Here is an 18,737-nt window from a genome sequence, read left to right as displayed (position 1 = left end):
AAATTGAATTTAATAAATCTGGCAATTTGTAAACTAGCACCAGAAAAGGTGACCATGAAAGCTGTTGTATGATCATAAAAAAAACAACTGCTTCACTAGTGTCCTTCAGGGAAGGGAACCTTTTACCTGGTCTGACCCACAATTAACTCTAGTCCACACTATGTGATTAACTCAATGTCTTCAGAAGTGGCTTAGCAAGCGACTATGTCAAGGAGAAGGCCCATCACCACAGGGCAACTAGCAATGGGTAATAAATGTGGTCTTGCCATGGTTGCCCATATTCAAGAACAAATAATAAAAAAAAAGTTGCATCCCACAAAAAACTCATTCATTTCCTCAGCCGCACTGGAACCTTTCATGTCCTTAGGATGTCCCAAAGCACTTTACAACTAATGAATTACTTTCAAAGTGTTTTTATGTAGGGTAATGCAGCAGCCAATTTTCACACAGCAAGGTCCCACAAAGAGCAATGAGATAAGTGATCAGTAAATCTTTGATGGCGTTGGTTATAGAGCGTTCCATTATTCAAATCTATCCTTAAGCTAATAGCCTTCATTTAATCCTTCTGTGGGAACCTGTTCCACATGTCCACCATTCAGCTTGAAGGGAGAGTCATTCATTCTAATTTTCAATCTTGCTTGAGGCTTGTTAATTTTAAACTTGTGCTTTCTAGTTCTCAATCATAGTTTAGATAAATAAGCTCTTTACATATATTATCCACACCTTTTGTCATTTTAAAGATGTGGATTGTGTTTCACTTAAACCTTTTCTTCATTGCAAAAATGTCAATTAAATGAGGCTGTCTTTGTAACTCAAGAGTCTTAGGTACCAGAATCATTCTTGTTGCTTTTCTCTGAGCACTCTCTAATGCATCAATGTTCTTTAAAGGTAGAGGGCCCTAAATTGTACCGAAGAACCTGGTTTAACTTATAATTAAATGCAGTTAACATCTTAAATGTTGTAGATTGCCAAGAACACCTTGATGTCATGTTAAAAAAGATGCTTATACCATCTCCACAGACTGCACGTGGCAATTTCAGTTGTCGCCATCTGATATTTTCTTTCGTTCTTTGCTAGAAAGTGAACTCTAGGGTCTGTAGTTTCAATAGAGCTTTCAGCTGTGCTCTGGATAATAGGGTTGTCCCACCTCCATGATGTTTCTTTTTCATCCTCCAATAAAAAGAAAAAATACACTTCAAAAACCCACAGCTTGGCCTGTGAAGAAGGAATAGAGAAATAGAAGAAAAAAGATCTAGGAAAGGAGAAGAAAGAAATATCACACTTTTTAAAATGTAGTCACTTCAGTGCAATGTTTTCATTGTCTACTTATATTATTCTAAAACTTGGAAAGACAGAGTTTCACATATATATGTTGTCAAATACATGCATGGAGTGCTCAGTGGTCTCCCATCATCAGTGTAATTTTTAATAATTCAAAAGAGCTGAGGTAATAGTCCAAAACAAGGTTGAATGCTGAACTGAGCGGGTTGGCTACCAGAGGGACAAGCTTTGATGGACATTTCGTGTGTCACTGGTAGTGGCTGTGGTAGGAACAATTTGAGGTGATGAAATAAGATGTTATACAAGAAGCGATTGCACAACAGTAAAGAATATTGGCTTTAGCGTTTTCTTCCCTATAGTGCATTAGTATTAATATACTAAATAAGCTTAATGACATCATTAAGTTTTTTTAGTTTTACCCCCATGTCTCCAGAAGACACTGGACTTCTGTTGGGGTACATTTCCATGAGTGTTGACACTTAGTCTGGACGGTGAGGTTTGGCAGGCTACGCCACGATGGAGGGCATCACAGCTGAACTTAATCCTATCCTCGCCAATGTCCATATCACACATTTGCACTTTTCAATAGGAACCCTGGCTAATCCTGCCTCTTCTAGCCCAGGGCACTGATGTCAATTGTAGTGCACCTGCTGCTGCCCACACTGAAATAAGCTAAAGCAGCATTGAATGGGAATTGAACATGGGATCTTCTGATATCTGTGGAGTAGTGCCATAATAAGCAGCGCATTAATCTACTAGATGGGGAGACTATGGTCAGCTCATTCCAGCCATTAAAATGTGAATAGTTTCACAGTGAGCCACTAAAATTTGCTTATACCTTTAAGCGCCCATTTTTTTTTGAAGGGGCTTTGAACCAGCTATTTTGTGGCATAGTTGGGCCCATACTTAATTGGTACAAGGCCACCTCTTCCCAAAAGGCATTACTAACCATGTACTGACATACATTTGTCTGTTTATACTTCACTTTGCATTTGTATCCAAGAAAGTATGGTGCTAACACCAGAAGTGCAGTAGAAAGAAGGATGCAGTAGAAAGTAGAAGGCAATCTACAGCATTTATATAGATCCTTTCATGTCATCTTGTTTTGTAGGTAAAAGAAGCAGCCAATTTGAACACAGCTAAGGTCCCACAAACTGTATTGAGATAAATGACTAGATAATCTGTTTGGTTGTGTTGGTTCAGGGATAATTATTGGTTAGAACACCAGGAGGGTTCCCTGCTATTTGTCAAATAGTGCCATGGGATCTTTTACGAACACCTGAGAATGCAGACAGGCATCAGTTTAGTGCCTCAGCTTTAAAGTGGCACCTCCGACAATGCGTTACTCCCTCAGTATTGCACTTAATTATGAAAGGAACCTAATTGATGAATTTAATATGGATTTGTTTCCTTTATAAGAGAAATATGTTTGTAGGCTGCTATGCTAAAATAGAAATGTTCATATTGAGGCTCAAGACAGGCTTGATGTGGTACTGGTAGTGAAACAAGTGTCCCTGATTTTTGTCACTTACTTTTGATTTTTATGGGCCACATCCCTGGTTCAGAGATGTGTACCAGTGCATGTAAGTGTTGTGAAATAAATTTTACTGAATGAACTGTTATCTTTCTGTAAACAAGCAGTAATAATAACTCTTGAAATTAACACAAAATGGATTTCTGGTTGACGCTATCATTTTTTTTGTGAAGGAAGTTGAACCCACTTTGTTATGATTTCAGCAATTGTGCAAAATCAAGGTAGTTGTAAACAGCAAATCAGTAGCTAGTATTTTTTCTTTTTTTAAATGTTTGGCAGGTATTCTTTCATCAACATCACATTAGCAAGTATGTTGCTGATACAGATATTTACATAAGAAAACATGAGTACCTTGCTAGAAAAAAAGTATGTCAGTGAAAGAGACTGACCGGACTCATTTTTTTGCAGTCATAATGGTTGTAAGTCCTTAGCAATACAGTTTGTTTCACCAAACTGTACATAAGAACATAAGAAATAGGAGTAGGTCATGCGGCCCCTCGAGCCTGATCTGCCATTCAATAAGATCATGGCTAATCTTTGACCTCAACTCCACTTTCCCGCCTAATCTCCATATCCATTGATTCCCTTAGAGTCCAAAAATCTATCAATCTCAGTCTTGAATATACTCAATGACTGAGCATCCATAGCCCTCTGGGGTAGAGAATTCCAAATATTCACCACCCTCTGAGTGAAGAAATTTTTCCTCATCTTGGTCCTAAATGGCCGACCCCTTATCTTGAGACTATGTCCCCTGGTTCTATACATTCCAGCCAGGGGAAACATCCTCTCAGCATCTACCCTGTCAAGCCCTCTTAGAATCTTAACTATTTCAATGAGATCACCTCTCATTCTTCTAAATTCCGGAGAGTATAGGCCCAATCTACTCAATCTTTCCTCAAAAGACAACCCTCTCATCCCAGGAATTAATGTAGTGAACCTCCGTTGCACCGCCTCTAAGGCAAGTATATCCTTTCTTAGGTAAGGAGACCAAAACTGCACACAGTACTGCAAGTGTGGCCTCACCAAAGCCCTGTACAATTGCAGCAAGATTTCCTTATTCTTGTACTCCAACCCCCTTGCAATAAAGGCCAATATACCATTTGCCTTCCTAATTGCTTGCTGTACCTGCATGTTAACTTTCTGTGTTCTGTGTACAAGGACACCTAAATCCCTTTGAACACCAACTAGTTTCTCACCATTTAGAAATTATTCTGTCTTTCTATTTTTCCTGCCAAAGTGAATAACCTCACATTTCCCCACATTATACTCCATCTGCCACCTTCTTGCCCACTCACTTAACCTGTCGATATCCCTTTGCAGACTCTTTGTGTCCTCATCACAGCTTACTTCCCCAACTAGCTTTGTATCATCAGCAAACTTGGATACATTACACTTGGTCCCTTCACCTAAGTCATTAATGTAGATTGTAACTAGCTGAGGCCCAAGTACCGATCCCTGCAGCACTCCACTAGTTACAGCCTGCCAACCCGAAAATGACCCGTTTATACCTACTCTCTGTTTTCTGTCCATTAATCAATCCTCAATCCATGCTAATATATTACCCCTAATCCCATGAGCCTTAATCTTGTGTAACAACCTCTTATGTGGCACCTTATCGAATGCCTTTTGAAAATCCAAATATACTATATCCACTAGTTCCCCCTTATCTACCATGCTAGTTACACCTTCAAAAACTCTAATTGATTTGTCAAACATAATTTCCCTTTCATAAAACAGTGTTGACTCTGCCTAATCATATTATGATTTTCTAAGTGCCCTGTTACTACGTTCTTAATAATAGATTTTAGCATTTTCCCTACTACTGATGTCAGGCTAACTGGCCTGTAGTTCCCCGTTTTCTCTCTCCTTCCTTTCTTGAATAGCGGGGTCACATTTGCTACCTTCCAATCCACTGGGACGGTTCTAGAATCTAGGGAATTCTGGAAGATCAAAACTAATGCATCCACTATTTCTGCAGCCACCTCTTTTAAAATCCTAGGATGTAGGCCATCAGGTCCAGGGGACTTGTTGGCCTTTAGTCCCATTAATTTTTCTAAAACTTTTTCTTTACTAATCTTAAGTTCCTCCCTCTCATTAGACTCTTGGTTCCCTACTATTTCTGGTATGTTTTTTGTGACATCTACTGTGAAGACAGATATAAAATATTTGTTTAATGTCTCTGGCATTTCCTTATTCCCCATTATAATTTCTCCTGTCTCTGCCTCTAAGGGACTCACGTTTACTTTCGCTAATCTCTTCCTTTTTGCATACTTGTAGAAGCTCTCATAATCTGTTTTTATATTTCTTGCTGGTTTGCTCTCCTATTCTATTTTCTCCCTCTTTATCAATTTCTTGGTTATCCTTTGCTGATTTCTAAAACCCTCCCAATTCTCAGACTTATTATTCCCTTTTGGCAACATTGTAAGCCTCTCTTTTTAATCTAATACTATCCTTATCTTCTCTAGTTAGCCACGGTTGGATCACTTTTCCTGTGGAGTTTTTATTCCTCAAGGGTATATATATTTGTTGGAAATTATGAATTATTTCTTTAAATGTTCGCCATTGCTTATCTACCGTCTTATCTTTTAATCTAATTCCCCAATCTACCTTAGCCAACTCGCCCCCTCATACCTACATAATTGGCTTTGGCATTTAGCTACATCACTCTCAAACTCAATATGAAATTCTATCATATTATGATCACTCTTTCCCTAGAAGATCCTTTATTATAAGGTTACTAATTAATCCTGTCTCATTACGCAATACTAGATCTAGAATAGCCTGTTCCCTAGTTGGTTCCTTGACATATTATTCTAGAAAACTGTCTTGGATGCTTTCCATCCACTCGTCCTCCAAACTACTTTTGCCAATTTGGTTTGCCCAGTCTATATGAAGATTAAAGCCCCCCATGATTATTGCATTACCTTTGTTACATGTTGTTCTAATTTCCTGATTTATACTCTGTGCAACACTATAGCTACTGTTAGGGGGCCTATAAACTACTCCAACCAGTGTTTTTTGCCCCTTGTTATTTTTTAGCTCCACCCATACTGATTCCATATCCTGATTTTCTGAGCTAAGACCCTTGTTGTCTTTATCTCATCCTTTATTATCAGGACTACCCCCACCCCCCCCTCCTTTTCCATTTTGCCTATCTTTTCTAAAAGCCAAGTATCCTGGAATATATTTAGTTCCCAACCTTGGTCGTCCTGCAACCATGTCTCAGTGATGGCTACTAGATCAAACCCATTTATCTCTATTTGTGCCACTAATTCATCTATCTTGTTACGAATGTTTCATGCATTCAGATACAGTGCCTTTTAATTTTAACTTTTTACTTTTTTTCCTGATGTGACCTTAGTCATTGTACTTTGCTACATGGAGGGAAAATTGAAGGACAGCCACCACATGCTGCTCTTGACTATCTCATAGGGCCGAATTTTGCTGTAAAAATAACGGTGAGGCTAACGGCGCTCACCGTTATTTATTTGAAAATTGGACAGCAACTTCTGGCGAAGTTGGCACATGTTAAGTTAAACTCGGAAATCCAGAAGTTGCTGTCTGAGATGCCCTGCTCCTCTAAAAGTTGTGTGAAAACGACATCTCACTGTCTGCCTCACTATTCAAATGTATTGAACGGTGTGAAGTTCCCGTACTTACCCCATAGATACAGACTAAATACGCCAAAAAAAGTTAGGGCTTGTCCAATCCAGTGTAAGTATCCTTTTTACAGCGCAGTAAGTCTTAATTACTGCCAAACAACCTCTTTGGCACTGAAAATTAACTTTTACCAGTGTGGAGTCTCATTCCTTCAGCTTTTAATTATTGTTGGACATTAAAAAAAAATTGTAAATAACTTTTTTTTCTACTTTTATCTCATTCTCTTAATCCATCTTTTCTTTCCCTCTCTTAATTTCACTTACTGTACCTGATTTGACATTAAATTCACTGTTCTAAGTTACACTTACTGGTTCGGACTCTGCACTGCTCATTAACGACTCTTCAATCTGGTTGGTTAAGGAGGTACACAGCTTGCCCTGCTCACACAGGTCCCAGATGCCCTGTAGAGAGCACCACATCATTTGGCTGTCCCGTTGACAGCATCTTGCAGTGCACAACCCCATAGATACGTCCTTTATTGCAAGGGGCTTGGAGTACAAGAGTAAGGAAGTCTTGCTACAATTGTACAGGGTTTTGGTGAGACCGCACCTGGAGCACTGTTTTAGTCTCCTTCCTTAAGGAAGGATATACTTGCCTTCGAGGCGGCGCACCGAAGGTTCACTAGATGAGACGATTGACCGATGAGGAGAGAGTGAGTAAAATGGGCCTATATTCTCTGGAGTTTAGAAGAATGAGAGGTGATCTTATTGAAATATATAAGATTCTGAGAGGGCTTGACAGAATGGATGCTGAGAGGCTGTTTCCCCTGACTGGAGAGTCTAGAACTAGGGGGTCATAGTCTCAGAATAAGAGGTTGTGCACTTAGAACTGAGATGAGGAGGAATTTCTTCACTTAAAGGGTTGTGAATCTTTGGAATTCTCTACCCCAGAGGACTGTGGATGCTCAGTCGTTGAGTATATTCAAGGCTGAGATCGATCGATTTTTGGACTCTAAGGGATATGGGGATTGGGCGGGAAAGTGGACTTGAGGGCGAAGTTTGGCCATGATCTTATTGAGTGGCGGAGCAGGCTCGAAGGGCCGTTTGGCCTACTCCTGCTCCTATTTCTTAAATTCTTGTATTCTTAGACTTGCACTTGCCCATAGACTTTCTAACGAATGGCTGTCGCCGTTTGTTTGCCGCTCACAGCAAAATCCGGCCCATAGTGTCTGGTTTCAGATTGGCACTGTCTGGTCTGCCTGTGCTCGTGGCCAGGGATATTATTTAATACAGAGAGGCTCCAGGAGAGGCAGAGGATTGGAGGAGAGAGGTTACAAAAGGAAGACTTACTGCTCAACAGCAAGCACGTGGTTCTTTGATTAATAATTCAACACACGGCTCTCAAATAACTCTAAAAATTGTTCCGCTATGAATGTTTTTTTTTAAATATGTTATCTGTGCTTACATTATCACATTTGAGTGCTGCCTTTCTCTGGCCTTTAATTTTTTTCTTGCTGCATTCCCAAAGCTTCTATACCTTTCTGGTTGCTAAACCTCGGCCTCTATCTGGGTTTGGACTGATCAAAAGGCGGCAGATGAACCTTGACTGGATGCTTTGAACCATTTGTACCTGTCCTGAGAACACCTGATACTATTAGTGGCTGCAAAGAGGAATGACCTTCCAATCCATGGTATAAACATCTTGATGAGTGCATACATGAAAATTTTGCTTTTTTAAAGCCCTGTTAAGCCATATTTGATTTTTTTTGTAGATAAAATGAATGAAAACTGGTCTTCGAAACAAATCAAAGACCAATTGGACCACAGGCAAGCAGGTGTGAAGGTGAAGATTGAGAAAGTTTTGCCTGAAGAGGAAGCAAAATATGGGCAATGGTAAGCAACAAAATAAACATCCAATTTGAGTCTGAGGCTGTTTCCACTTTACAAAGTTTGAGTATAGGAATCTGCAGAATAGTAGACAAATTTATTCAGAAGCAGTCATAAACAGAGGTGCAGAGCACAGCATTAGCGATGCATACATTACTGCAGTTTGCAAGAGTTTGATGACTGAGAAGACTAAGCTGAATAGAGATACGGGTAACATGCTATTTGATACGATGTGTGCTTTGAAACACAAAGAGATTGAAATTATCCTTTTCACGTCAATTTTTCTTAAATGAGAGTTAAATTTCTTGTACTGTTTTTATTGCACTGTTGGGAACATGTGATTTTTTTTAAGCACAGTGCTTTTTCTAAGTGCGGTACAATGCATACACCATAGATAAACTGGTCCCAATGCATATGCAATAATGTTGATGAGTCATTTGTTCATAAATTATCAAGGCTTTTAACTACGTTAAGACATGCATTTTCCAGTAATCGAGCTGCGAATAAGGACATTTTCCTTACAAGGAGCGCAGAAGGTGTTAAAGGAAGGTGTGATTCATTGATGCCGCCCACCAGGCTCTCGTAGGTGGAGTGAGGAAGGAGCAAGTTAGCCTCTACAGGGCCAAAGGGCACACAACCAACAAGCAAATGGAGCATACACCACACATTGAAAATAGCAAAGAGGGTCAATACCGTGTCATGTATCTGCTGCGCTTGTGATGACCTCAGGAAGGTGTCTGACCTGAAGAGAGCTGCTAGGGTAAGACAACAATTTTGAATTTCTAACAAAGCATAATCTGACATTGACCTTTGCATAAATACCATAACTACAATACTTAACATAAACTTAATTCCAAGAAAAACAAAGAATGTGACTGAAAAATACATCTAAGATATATATATATATATACATACATAGTGTGTGTATAAATAGCTGTCACCACAGCCCAAAAACTGGCAAGAAGATGGTCTTTTAATGTGGTACTAGTTCAGCTAGCACGTTTATGGAAAAGATATTTTAATATTTATCACAGCAGAGACTATCTGTAGCACATTTATATTTTTACTATATAGTGCAATCACAATTAATGCATACATTGTGCTTGAGGATAAGGTGCAATTTTATAACTTGGAGGTAGTGACCCCCAAATCCAACTCGTTACCTCACACAAAATGATAACGTTGGACATAATTGTTAGGGAGGGCTTAGGAGCGGAGGCAAAGCTGGAGACAGTGCCAAGATGCCCGTTGGTACTATACGAATATTGGGATTGGTACCCTGATAAGAATATTTATCAAAGGACACCAGACGAATCTTCAACCCCTCACCGTAACTCCTCAGCAAGGAACCACCTGTTTTTTGCCCATTCTATGCCTAGAAGAGAATGATGCCTAAATTTAGCTCGCCCAATTGTCAACCAGTTTGGATTAATTTAGCATTTACACTACCAATCTTTCCTTAGGATACACACAAGCTACTGAGTGAATTAATTTCCCTTTCTTGCCAAATTATCAAAGAAGAACCCAGATGTTAAATTCATGAACTAACAATTGTTTAGCAACCTCAGGGTCATAATTAGAAGCATTTAAACAGACAATGAGTGTGCAAATTGTTTATTTTGTCAGATATCCTTCTCTACCAAATATGTCACAGTAACTCAACATTAACTGGCTTGCTGATTATCAATTTACAGTAGAGATCAGACTGCTGAAACTCCATTTTGAGTACACATTTAAGGACATTCTTGGGGCATTTTCCATAGATGACTATTATGTTAGCATTGTATTGTTAGCAATGTTAACAATGTGCCATCTGTTCTTTTGACAGAAAGACATCAAGTCACGCAAGAAGAGGCTACGCACTCAGACAGAATGGCTGCTGCCTCACAGCTACAGACTACACTCATAGAAAAAAGCAAGGGTCTTGCAGGCAGAAGTGTCATCAAGGCACTTTACACCAACTTCATCTAAAGGAAGCACCAATCTAGAAATTGTACCTCAGAGAATTATAATGGGTTTGAGGAGTGATCGCTGGGCGAAACACAGCACATGTAAGCGACACAATTCATGGACAGAGTAAGGCAGGCTCGTATTAGGTAGGTCTGGCATGGCCACTGGCTCTGTTCGTCACTTTAGGGTTACACTTCATAGAGCTTGCTTTCAAATGAAGGATGCTGTATTAAGGTGAAAACGTATGTGGATCATTGGAATATGTGCAGCAAATGCTACAGGATGATGTGGCTGTACTGGGAGTCTATTTCTGCAATCAACAGCATTGTGGTAAGTGGGATGATGCAGAAGTTGTTTATCCAGCACTCTGCCAGGATGGAACAGTTGACTGACACTAACCACTTGGCAACTGCAATGGAGGAGCACAAAAAGAAGACATAGTAAAAGCACTTCCACTGATCCTGTTGAGTTAATATGGTCTCAGGGGCTTGAATGTCTACTTGCTTGCACAAAGCTGGCCACCAGTGCAGTGAACTGAGTACCCACAATTTTGCAATATGTCAGATCAGTGGCATAATTATTCATAGCTGCTTGTGAAGCTTTGGCTTTATGCAGGGATCTAGCATGATGGGGGAACCATAAACCATACTTTAACTGAAATTTAAAGGGATGTGGCCAATTAAAGGTAAGTGATCATGTTGGTGGGCATATATTTTTACAGCTTTTAGAAAAGTTCAGAATACATTATGACCCTTTGGTAGGCTTTACAAAGGCTGAAGGGGGAGACCGGAGATAGAAGTGTCAGGAAAAATTAAGTGAAAGAAAACCGATATGAAAACATGAAATAGATGCTGTGAGGGCGCAGTGCAGCATGTGACTATCTGTTCCATGACTGGTGAATTGGAGGTGCTGCTGTATGACTTATGCGTGAAGATAGTTGCACCCCCTTGTACCCTCCCCAGTGGACAGCACTGCATCATTCTTGGTAGCAGGTGATGACCAGCTGTGCATGCTACCTGCAGGATCTGGGATGCAGGAGAAGATGGAGCACTATAAGAAATCTGGCACGGTCAGACCACCTGACACTACCGTGCATCAGGTAGATGACCCAAGATTGCATGCCACAAAGTGCTGCCTGCCAACCTGTTCCACATTTACTGTTTGTCCATGCCAAACCCTCACACAAATTTAACAACTCTCATTGCATCTCGTGCATAGTCGTACCTAAGTAAGGCACACAAACAACAGCAACAACTTTCATTTACACAGCATCTTTAATGTACAAAACATCCCAAAGCACTTTACAGAGTATTAGCAAGAGGAATAGAAACATCAAGTTGGGGAGGAGGGAGAGTTTAGGAGGGGTGACTGAAGGCTTGGGAGAAAAGATGCGTTTTCTGAAGGTTTTTAAAGGAGGAAAGAGGTAGTGAGGCAGAAGGATCTTTGAAGAGAGAGCAGGACCTTGGTAGCGGAAACCTTTACCATCAGTGGTGGAACAGAAGAAGGGCAGGTTGCACAGGAGTCCAATGTTAGAAGACTGAAGTGATTGGGAGCGAGAGCATGTCAGGAGGCAGTTGTAAAAGTGTGGTTGAGTATGGCCGTGAAGATGAGGCTTGAGCTTATCCAAGTCTCTGCTGCCCATATCCTAACTTCCTACAAGTCTCCCATCATCCCAGTGCTCGGTGACCTACATTGGTTCTTGGTCCATTAAAGTCTTGATTTTAAAATTCTCATCCATGTTTTCAAATCCCTTCATGGCCTCGCCCCTCCCTATCTCTGTAACCTCCTCCAGTCCTACAACCTCCCGAGATCTCTGCGCTACTCCAATTCCGGCCCCTTGCGATTCCCCGATTTTAATCAGTCCACTGTTGGCAGCCGTGTCTTCAGCTGCCTTGGCCCTAAGTTCTGGAATTCCCCTCCATAAACTTTTCTGCCTGTCTATCTCTCCCTCCCCCTTTAAGACGCTCCTTAAAACCTACTTCTTTGACCAAGCTTTATAGAATCATAGAATGGTTACAGCAAGGAAGGAGGCCATTCAGTCTGAGAAGCTCGTGCCAGGGCTCTGCAAGAGCTAGTCCCACTCCCCCGCCCTGCAACCTTTTTCCCTTCAAGTACTTATCCAATTCCCTTTTGAAAGCCACGATTGAATCTGCCTCCACCACCCCCTCAAGCAGTGCATTCCAGATCATAATTACTCGCTGTGTAAAAAAAAGTTTTCCTCATGTCGCCCTTTGTTCTTTTGCCAATCACCTTTAAATCTATGTCCTCTGGTTCTTGACCCTTCCGCCAATGGGAACAGTTTCTCTCTATCTACTCTGTCTTGACCTTTCATGATTTTGAACACCTCTATCAAATCTCCTGGCAACCTTCTCTGCTCTAAGGATAACAACCCCAGCTTCTTCAGTCTATCCACGTAACTAAAGTCCCTCATCCCTGGAACCATTCTAGTAAATCTTTTCTGCACCCTCTTTAAAGCCTTCGCATCCTTCCTAAAGTGCGGTGCCCAGAATTGGACACAATACTCCAGTTGTGGCCGAACCAGTGTTTTATAAAGTTTCGTCATGACTTCCTTACTTTTGTACTCTGTGCCTCTTTTTATAGAGCCTAGGATCCCGTATGCTTTTTTAACCGCTTTCTTAACCTGCCCTACTACCTTCAACAATTTGTGCACATATATCTCCAGGTCTCTCTCTTCCTGCACCCCCTTTAGAATTGTACCCTTTAGTTTATAATTCCTCTCCCCTTTCTTCCTACCAAAATGTATCACTTTGCACTTCTCTGCATTAAATTTCATCTGTCATGTGTCCGCCCATTCCACCAGCCTGTCTATGTTCTCTTGAAGTCTATCACTATCCTCCTCATTGTTCACTACACTTCCAAGTTTTGTGTCATCTGCACATTTTGAAATTGTGCCCTGTACATCCAAGTCCAAGTCATTAATATATATCAAGAAAAGCAGTGGTTCTAGTACCGACCCCTGGGGAACACCACTGTGTGCCTTCCTTCAGTCCGAGAAACAACTGTTCACTACTACTCTTTTTCCTGTCACTTAGCCAATTTCGTATCCATGCTGCCTCTGCCCCTTTTATTCCATGGGCTTCAACTTTGATGACAAGCCTATTATGCTGCACTTTATCAAATGCCTTTTGGAAGTCCATATACACCACATCAACCGCATTGCCCTCATCAGCCCTCTCTGTTACCGCCTAAAAAAAAAACTCAATCAAGTTAGTTAAACACGATTTGCCTTTAACAATCTGTGCTGGCTTTCCTTAATTAATATTATATACTTGTCCAAGTGACTGTTAATTTTGTCCCGGATTATTGTTTCTAAAAGTTTCCCCACCACTGAGGTTAAGTTGCTGGGTTTATCCTAACACCCTTTTTTAAACAAGGGTGTCATATTTGCTATTCTCCAGTCCTCTGGCACCACCCCCGTATTTAAGGATGATCGGAAGATTATGTCCAGTACCTCTACAATTTCCACCCTTCTCTCAGCAACCTAGGATGCATCCCATCCGGACCAGGTGACTTATCGACTTGATGTACAGCCAGCCTTTCCAATACCTCCTTTATTAATTTTTAGCCCATCCAGTATCTCACCAACTCTTTTACTGTGACTTTGGCAGCATCTACTTCCTTGGTAAAGACCTCAGCTATGCCCTCTGCCTCCATGTGTAGGTCTCCTTTTTAACCCTTAATCGGCCCCACTCCTCCTCTTACTACTGTTTTACTATTTATATGCCTATGGAAGGCTTTTGGATTCCCTTTTATTTTAGCTGTCACTCTATTCTCATACTCTCTCTTTGCCCCTCTTATTTCCTTTTTCACTTCCCCTCTGAACTTTCTATATTCAGCCTGGTTCTCACTTGTATTATCAACCTGATGTTTATCATTCGTCCCCTTTTTCTGCTTCATCTTACTTTCTCTATCTCTTTCGTCATCCAGGGAGCTCTGGCTTTAGTTGCCCTACCTTTCCCCCTCGTGGGAATATACCTAGACTGTAGACGAACCACCTCCTCTTTAAAGGCCGCCCGTTGTTCGATTACAGTTTTGCCTGCCAATCTTTGATTCCAATTTGCCAGCTCCATTCTCAACCCATTTAAATTGGCACTCCTCCAATTGAGTATGTTTACTCTAGAGTGCTCATTGTCCCTTTCCTTAGCTAATCTAAACCTTATGATACTAAGATCACTGTTCCCTAAATGTTCCCCCACTGACATTTGCTCCACTTGACCCACCTCATTCCCCAGAACGAGAACCAGCAATGACTCCTTCCTCTTTGGGCCAGAAATGTACTGGTCAAGAAAGTTCTTCTGAACACACTTCAAAAATTCACCTATCTCCTTATGGGGGTCCCATGTCAAATTTTGTTTGATAACGCTCCTGTGAAGGGCCTTGGTACGTTTAACTACGTTATAGGCTTTATATAAATGAAAGTTATTGTTGATTACAAATTTAATTCATTGGGCAACAGGGAGCCAATTAGATCTGAGAGGATGAAAGTGAGAAACATGCAGGACTTCGTGCAAGCACCTGCCTATTGGACAAGTTAGAGTTAATAGAGCTTGGACAAAAGAAAGCCACCAAGGTGGACATTGAATTAATTGAGTCTGGAGGTGACAAAAGCATGGATAAGGATTTCGGCAACACAAGAACACAAGAAATTGGAGCAGGAGTAGGCCATATGGCCCCTCGAGCCTGCTCCGCCATTCAATAAGAACATGGCTGATCTTTGGCCTCAACTAAACTTTCTCGCCCTATCCCTATTTCGCCTGATTCCCCTAGAGTCCAAATATCTATCTATCTCAGCCTTGAATGTATTCAGCGACTGAGCATCCACAGCCCTCTGGGGTAGAGAATTCCAAATATTCACAACCCTCTGAGTGAAGAAATTCCTCCTCATCTCAGTCTTAAATGGCCCCACCCCTTATCCTGAGACTGCCCCCTAGTTCTAGACTCTCCAGCCAGGGGAAACAACTTCTCAGCATCTACCCTGTCAAGCCCCTTCAGAATCTTATATGTTTCAATGAGATCACCTCTCCTTCTTCTAAACTCCAGAGCTTCTACTTAATCTCTCCTCATAGGACAACCCTCTCATCCCAGGAATCGATCTAGTGAACCTTCGTTGCACCACCTCTAAGGCAAGTATATCCTTCCTTAGATAAGGAGACTAAAACTGTACACAGTACTCCAGGTGTGACCTTACCAAAGATCCTTGGGTGAGGGGGAGGGAGGAGAAACCATTACTGGAGATATGCTGACTGTTAGAAAGCTGGGAGTGGCACAATGCAACGCAGTCCCATGGAGCTGGGTAAAGGAGGAGACACAACAGTGGAGCACAGTATGATCAACCATGTTAAATGCTGTGGAAGGATCGAGGAGGACAAGGAGGGCTAGCTCACCACAGTAATTGTTACAGAGTATGTAACTCGTTACTTTGGTCAGGGCAATTTATGTGATGTGAGCAGGAATCCGGCTGGAGGCACCTTTCATGGCCTCAGGATGTCCCAAATTACTTTACAACCAATGTTGTAATGTAGGAAATACAGCAGCCAGTTTGAGCACAGCAAGGTCCCACAAACAGCAATTAAATAATTGACCAGATCATCTATTTTAGGTGTTCGTTAAGGGATAAACGTTGGCCAGGACACTGGGAAAACTCCCCTGCTCTTCTTTGCACAGTGCCATGGGATCTTTTATGTTCATGTGATTTAACATCTCACCAGAAGATGGCATCTCCAACGCTCCCTCAGTACTGCACTGGAGTGTCATCCCAGATTATGTGCTCGTCTCTGGAGTGGGTCTTGAATCTATGACCTTCTGGCTCAGAGGTGAGAGTGCTACCACTGAGCCACAGGCAGGATGGCGCGGGGGGGGTGGTGGGTGAATGGGTGCGCGGGTAACCCGGCCAATAAAAAATGACCACTCCCCACGCAATCGCAATTCAATTGGTGCCATTTAACGTGGCTTCCGGGTTTGCCGTCCGAAAGCTGCGCAGCGGGCGGACTGCGCACCCGCATCACAGGCTGTCAGCTAGAGGAGCTCTATTTGAAGGGGCATTCCTCCAATGGCTTTTCCTGGAGCAAACACCCACACACCACAATGGAGCAGCACAGGGGCAAGGCTGCTCCAAGATTCAATGATGCCTCCCTCCAGGTGCTACTGGATGGGGTGAGGAGGTGGAGGGATCTGTTTTACCCGGTGGACAGGAGGAAGTGGCCTGCCTCTGCCACCAAGAAGGCCTGGCTCGAAGTGGCAGAGGAGGTCACCAGCAGCAGCAACATTTTGCGCACCTGGGCCCAGTGCAGGAAGCGTGTCAATGACCAAACTAGGTCAGCCAAAGTGAGTACACTTTTTGATTCTCCTACATTCTGTCTTCCACATCACCACCCCCACCCCCCAACTCATTCTGCACTGCCAACCCTACTCTATTACATCACTCCTCACACCCACTTAAGGCTCATCCTCAGCTTACCTGAACTTCCTCAGCACTTCCTCACCTCCCCATAAATCACCCCATCACGACCACTCAACCCAAATCTCATCCAATGGCATGGCTCTGTTTCATAATCATCCTCTGATGCATCTCTTTCACGGTCAGCCTCACCCAAACCAATGCATTCATCGATTGGCCACTTCACCATCACTCACTCATACGTCTGTTCTTTCTCCCCTTCTAGAAGAGTGTGCAAAATGCACGGGAGAGGGCGAGGACCGGAGGAGGACCGCAACAAATCGTCGTCCTTACAGACGCTGAGCAGGAGGCACTAGAGCTCAGCTGAGCCCTCGAGTGCCTGTCTGTCGGGGACGCCGAGACTGGCAACCCACAAACGTCTGGTGACATAACTTTAACATTCATCACACACAATATTTTTCAGCACTTCAAGATGCTCATCGCAACATGACACATCTGTGATGATGCTTAATATTGCCCTCTGTTCTCTTACAGGGCCTTCTGCGACCCCTGTGACGGCAGAGGGCGATTCCTCAGAGGACTGCCGGCCTCTGAGGGTGCACCGTCACATCTTAGCGAAACATCCACCAGCGCGGATACTCACACCTTGGTGAGTCCTAGTCCTCAGTTAGTTGGGTTGGCACAAGGTGAGTTACCACACATGAGCACGAGCAGACACTGGTGGCAGGGGCAGCTGCGGAGAGTCCACATCAGTGGGAGCACTCCTCTCCAGGCTCTGCTCAGCTGGCCGCAGATGCGGAACCCTGGGGTCATCCTTTAAAAGGAGAATTATCGAGGGACAGCAGCACATTTGCGAGGTACTGGAACAGGTGCCACGTGCACTCTCCACAATAGCGCAGAGGATGGAGGAGTCCAACTCCTACATGAGTGGAATGGTGATGTGGAGATGGACTGGGGTTGACAATTGTAAACAATTTTACAACACCAAGTTATAGTCCAGCAATTTTATTTGAAATTTTATTTCAAATAAAATTGCTGGACTATAACTTGGAGTGGAATGGTAGCAAAGGTACGGGAGGGAATCTCTGAGATAGTGTCACAGGGACGTGAGCAACTCTCTGAGATACTGTCACAGGTAAGTGCGGGAATGTCTGCAATGGAGAGAAGGCTAGCCTCCATTGAGCTTCAAGCATGGCTCACAAATGAGTCCATTCAGGCCCTGACAACGGCAGTTCGGACTCAGGCTGAACAACATTCTCCAACAAGAGAGTGTCTAACCACCTCCCCTTGACATTCAACGGCATTGCCATCGCCGAATCCCCCACCATCAACATCCTGGGGGGTCACCATTGACCAGAAACTTAACTGGACCAGCCATATAAATACTGTGGCTACAAGAGCAGGTCAGAGGCTGGGTATTCTGCGGCGAGTGACTCACCTCCTGACTCCCTAAAGCCTTTCCACTATCTACAAGGCACAAGTCAGGAGTGTGATGGAATACTCTCCACTTGCCTGGATGAGTGCAGCTCCAACAACACTCAAGAAGCTCGACACCGTCCAGGACAAAGCAGCCCGCTTGATTGGCACCCCATCCACCACCCTAAACATTCACTCCCTTCATCACCGGCGCACAGTGGCTGCAGTGTGTACCATCCACAGGATGCACTGCAGCAACTTGCCAAGGCTTCTTCGACAGCACCTCCCAAACCCGCGATCTCTACCACCTAGAAAGACAAGAGGAGCAGGTACATGGGAACAACACCACCTGCACGTTCCCCTCCAAGTCACACACCATCCTGACTTGGAAATATATCGCCGTTCCTTCATCGTCACTGGGTCAAAATCCTGGAACTGCCTTCCTAACAGCACTGGGAGAACCTTCACCACACAGACTGCAGCTGTTCAAGAAGGCGGCTCACCACCACCTTCTCAAGGGCGATTAGGGATGGGCAATAAATGCTGGCTTTGCCACCGACACCCACATCCCATGAACGAATAAAAAAAAAACCATTCTGCCGCCTTAAACAGGCAGACAGATACTCTAGCACTGGCCTTACAAGGCATCACA

The 18,737-nt window shown here is 42.8% G+C and overlaps 1 protein-coding gene across 4 annotated transcripts in view; it reads left to right on the top strand.

The window, feature by feature from the left end:
• prdm11 (PR domain containing 11) overlaps positions 1–18,737 on the top strand; it is a 125,551-nt gene that overhangs the window by 23,005 nt on the left and 83,809 nt on the right. For 3 of the 4 annotated variants that reach the window (XM_067993652.1, XM_067993649.1, XM_067993651.1), the window contains exon 2: positions 8,187–8,307. In XM_067993652.1, the coding sequence (XP_067849753.1) occupies positions 8,192–8,307 (116 nt within the window). In that variant the 5' untranslated portion in view covers positions 8,187–8,191. Of the gene's footprint in view, positions 1–8,186; positions 8,308–8,790; positions 9,062–10,129; positions 10,353–18,737 lie in introns of those variants that run through there. The other variant, XM_067993650.1, reaches the window with a different exon arrangement.

The sequence above is a fragment of the Heptranchias perlo genome, chromosome 12, assembly GCF_035084215.1.
Source record: "Heptranchias perlo isolate sHepPer1 chromosome 12, sHepPer1.hap1, whole genome shotgun sequence".
NCBI classification, from domain to species: domain Eukaryota; kingdom Metazoa; phylum Chordata; class Chondrichthyes; order Hexanchiformes; family Hexanchidae; genus Heptranchias; species Heptranchias perlo.
The sequence above is the reverse complement of the archived record's forward strand: the minus strand, read 5'-3'. Positions and strand labels throughout refer to the sequence as shown.